Consider the following 4,167-nt stretch of genomic DNA (forward strand, 5'->3'; position numbering starts at 1 on the left):
CAACGAAAAAAAAAAAAAAAACTTTTAAGTCCACGTCTTACACTTTAACTATTGAACTTTTAACAATCTATTTTTAAAATAGTTTAGTTAATTTAGTAAATTGCTGAGATTTAATAATTGAAGTGCATTTAAGCTGAAGAAAACCAACGGTATTCATACATCGCTTGCTACGTGGCACCTTTTTTTATATTTGACTTTCTCCATTTCCCACCAAGCCATAAGCTTCGAACTTCGAAATTCACCGAAACGAGCATCGTAATTAGTTAAACGATGACAAAGAGGTCGCACGATGATCCCGCACGCACTGAATTGCACCCTCGGGCCTCGGCCATCACAATCTCCGGCCAACCAATTACAATCCTCCAGCTGGCAATTAACTCAGGCGGGGTCACACACCAGCCACACACCCCCCATAGTGGCATCCACGTAATTTCAAAACAAAACAGTGTCATTTCTCAAACCGAATATCCCCTCTTAAAACCCTGCGAAGTTCCCGTTCCCCTTCCCAGTTATTTTCACTCGCGCCGTCACTCACATCTCTCTGCAGTAACAGAAAACCGAAATCGAAACCAAAAAAAAAGCACTTATTTCCGACGCTATGGCCGCGATCGCGCGCCTGAGAGCGTTTGCGCCGCAAATAAACGCGCTTTCGAACCGCGCTTTCGGATCTGCTGCTGCGGCGGTGCAGTACCACTACGATGATGACGAAGAAGAAGAGGAGTACACTCAGAGCGTTGTCCCTGGCGCCATGCTCGACGCGCAGGGTTCGGCGCCGGAGCGCGGTGTACAGTGGGTTATGATTGGTGAACCCGGAGCCAAGAGGCACGCCTTCGCTGAGAGGCTCTCGAAGCTTCTAGAAGTTCCTCACATTTCCATGGCCTCGCTCCTCCGCCAGGACCTCAATCCTCGCTCCTCTCTCTACCAGCAGGTAAAAATCGGAACCTTGATCAATTTCTAGGGTTTCTCCATGTTCTCAGGAGTTATTTTTTTTCTTCGCTTTTTATTTTCTTCCTCTGTTTCTTTATTCTCTTTTCTACTTTTTCTTTCCGCTAGTGAAATTTCAGATTAAAGCTAGCGCGGATTGATGTAAAGTGGATTACTATTTCTTTTTTGTCTGAAATTAGAAAGATTGAATTTTAAAAAATAACTGAGAATTTATCCGTTATTCCCAACATTAATTATTATTCGTGTGTTCCTTTCTAAACTGAATGCTGGTTTTGAGTGCTTTTATTGTTTAATTAATGATTGGTAATTAATCTTGTTCTGTTCTTGTTCCAATTCAGATAGCGAATGCATTAGATGCAGGAAAACTTGTTCCTGAGAAAATCATCTTTGGGTTGCTATCAAAGAGGCTGGAGGATGGATACTCCAGGGGTGAAACTGGCTTCATTCTTGACGGAATCCCTCGAACGAGGCTCCAAGCTGTGAGTTTCTCTTGTTCTGCAGTAAATTGGCATGTCTAGATACTGTCTATGCGATGAAAATCAGACAGTGGAGATAGATAAGAGAGACAAAAAAATTTCAGGCTGAAAATTTATATTTGGCAGAAAATAGTGGTCTCTGACTCTCTGTTTCTCTGATTTTGTATTTCTATCTCAAAGGCTGAATCCAACTGCAATGGTACATTAGTTTGTGATTGTTTTGTGACTGCTGCTAATTTTTTACTTGGAATGTTGCCATGTTTCCCTGAGCAGGAAATTCTTGACCACATTGCCGGCGTTGATCTAGTGGTGAATTTCAAAAGCGCTGAAGAGAATTTGGTTAAGAAGAATCTCGGAGCACCAAAGCTCTCTCCTTGTCAAGAGTATATCTTTATGAGATGCTCCATGACTTCATCCAAGCAGATTCACAATGAGCATGTTCATAATCATTTAGAGGAGGTGACTATATGACGTTTCTTTTTTCCTTTTCTTTTTTCCCCAATGTGGTGCTTTAGAATGTGCTAATTTGAAATTCATCTTATAACATATAGTTGAATTAGAAGTAAATCCCTTAAAATTAATGATAAGAATATTGTATGTACTATTGCATAATTTGAAGGAATGTTAGTGTCAATTTTCTTTCTCACTTAATTACAATTCTTTTGGGTGTTGTTTTGTAGCGCAAGCTGTTGGAAGATTACTACAGGAAGCAGAAGAAACTTCTTAATTTTGAAGTGGCAGGTGCTCCAGGGGAAACGTGGCAGGGACTTCTGGCTGCATTGCATCTCCAGTATGTTAATGCTCGCAGTTCTTCACAGAAGTTGACAGCCTGATGGGCCATCATCGTTTGTCTCTGGCATTGTCGGCATCCTTGTTTTATGTGAATATGAGGGCCAGAATTCGAAGGAAAATTTTTGTCACTGTCCCATATTATTGTGTTTTTCATTTTTTTTTGGTCCCCTATATTGGGAAAAATTTTGAGTGTTAGTTTGCTTTTTTGTCCCCTAAGCCCTAAGGTAGAAAATAGAGAGCAGAGAGAATACGTAATGTATGAAACAATCACTAATCCTACAAGTGAGCCTGTGTTGTTTTTCGTGCAATTGTGTCCATATGATGCTTATTCCTTATAATTTCTAGTTATAATTTTCTCTCGTATCAGATATTACAATCCATGAAGGACGCTTTGTGCTGATGTTGTATGTTCAACAGGTTTTTGGCGTTCTTTCACTTCATAGGTAATTTCGTGGTTAATATTTGAATCTACTTTAAGATTTTTGTGCAAGTCAAGTAATTCTGCTTAAATTTCTTTGACTACATATAAACAGCCCTTAAGGATCGAGTATGAGACACGATCGGTAAGTAATCCAAGGTTCTAATTGGAGCCTCATGGTTCTTAGAATAATTTAATTCAAGCTCTTGTATTGGGGTTAGGGATGACAATTGGGTGGATATGGGTAGGCTGGAAGTGAGTCGAGTTAGATCAAATTCAAGTTCGTCTCACAAAAATTGAGTTTGGCTCACAATTCGACTCACGAGCTTGCTCGACCTCATGTTCTAGTTCAAATAACAGGAACATAATTTATAATTTTATATCAATAAATTATAATTTATATATTCTAAGGCTATAAAAAATATAAAAATGTCATTTTCGTAAGATACATTCTCTATATATTATATAGAGTTAATTACCAATTATGCCCCCAAAATTGTAAAACGCTGACAATAATAACCCTAATATTTGTTAAAGACAATTATATCCTTGAAAATTCTAAAAACGCAACAAATTTGCCCAATCGTGAAATGAGCCATTTTCCGTTAAACGGAGCTTGGTGATGTGGCAGACGGAATTCCAACGTGGCATCCTCATAAGGCGTTCTGTCCCGTTTCTCCTTTATATAGAATGTGAGAGAATGTTTTCCCCAATTCATCACAAACATAAACCCTAATTACTATCATGCATGGTGGAAGCAGAGGCATGTCCAATAACAATCGAAGGACACAGTCAGTGGAAAATAGTAACTTTGAAGGGCTCAACGAACACGGGAGCAAGCCATATGACGGGACATGCTTCTGCCGTCTTCAGGTGGTGGCGTTGAAGTCGAAGACGAGGAGAAACCCAGGGAGATGGTTTTTCAGGTGTCCTCTGTGGAAGGTATGTATGAATTTTCTGGTGAATCTGTCCCCATTCCCTATTGAGAGTTGAGCTTGATGAATGGCTTTTATGCTGGGCAGACGAAGAACACTGGGTGTCGTTATTTTCAATGGATGGACGAAACCAACGAGGAATCTGTTGGGCTAGAGGAAATCTCGAAGAATGGAACACTAGTATGCAATGAATGTGGAGTCTTGAAAGAGAGATTTACCAGTCTTGAGACAGAGACCATACACAGAGATGGAAAGATGATGAGGGAGCACATGAAGAGAGTTGAATTGTTTCTATGCATCATTCTGTGTGGAATTGTACTGAGTTTGATTTTGAGTGTGATTTGTTTGGTTAGATAGGAGAAGGGATGCATGCAGGACAAACAATGGATGTTATGTGTTATTGTTTTGTGGAATTTATGTTGACATTGTTGTAGCTTGTAGCTATTTTTGTTAATGAATTAGATCTGTGTGTTACACTCAATTGAATACTGACAATAACATGAATGGAGTGAATACAAATAAGTAAAAAGTAAAAACTCAGATATGCTAACTAATTTGAGATGGGTTTAAGAAATGAAACACTGCCAAAGGAACACGAATA

At 39.3% G+C, this 4,167-nt stretch overlaps 2 protein-coding genes across 2 annotated transcripts; both read left to right on the forward strand.

Moving 5' to 3' along the window:
* On the forward strand, positions 491–2,521 carry LOC107605033 (probable adenylate kinase 7, mitochondrial). The gene is made up of 4 exons (XM_016306772.2): positions 491–928; positions 1,284–1,424; positions 1,695–1,880; positions 2,102–2,521. The coding sequence occupies exons 1-4, from the start codon at positions 599–601 to the stop codon at positions 2,252–2,254; spliced, it is 810 nt and encodes a 269-aa protein (XP_016162258.1). The 5' UTR covers positions 491–598; the 3' UTR covers positions 2,255–2,521.
* On the forward strand, positions 2,543–3,993 carry LOC110263529. The gene is made up of 3 exons (XM_021104909.1): positions 2,543–2,656; positions 3,393–3,573; positions 3,654–3,993. Exons 1-3 carry the CDS (start codon positions 2,613–2,615, stop codon positions 3,921–3,923), a joined length of 495 nt encoding a protein of 164 aa, XP_020960568.1. The 5' UTR covers positions 2,543–2,612; the 3' UTR covers positions 3,924–3,993.

This window comes from Arachis ipaensis, chromosome B06, assembly GCF_000816755.2.
Source record: "Arachis ipaensis cultivar K30076 chromosome B06, Araip1.1, whole genome shotgun sequence".
NCBI classification, from domain to species: Eukaryota; Viridiplantae; Streptophyta; class Magnoliopsida; order Fabales; family Fabaceae; genus Arachis; species Arachis ipaensis.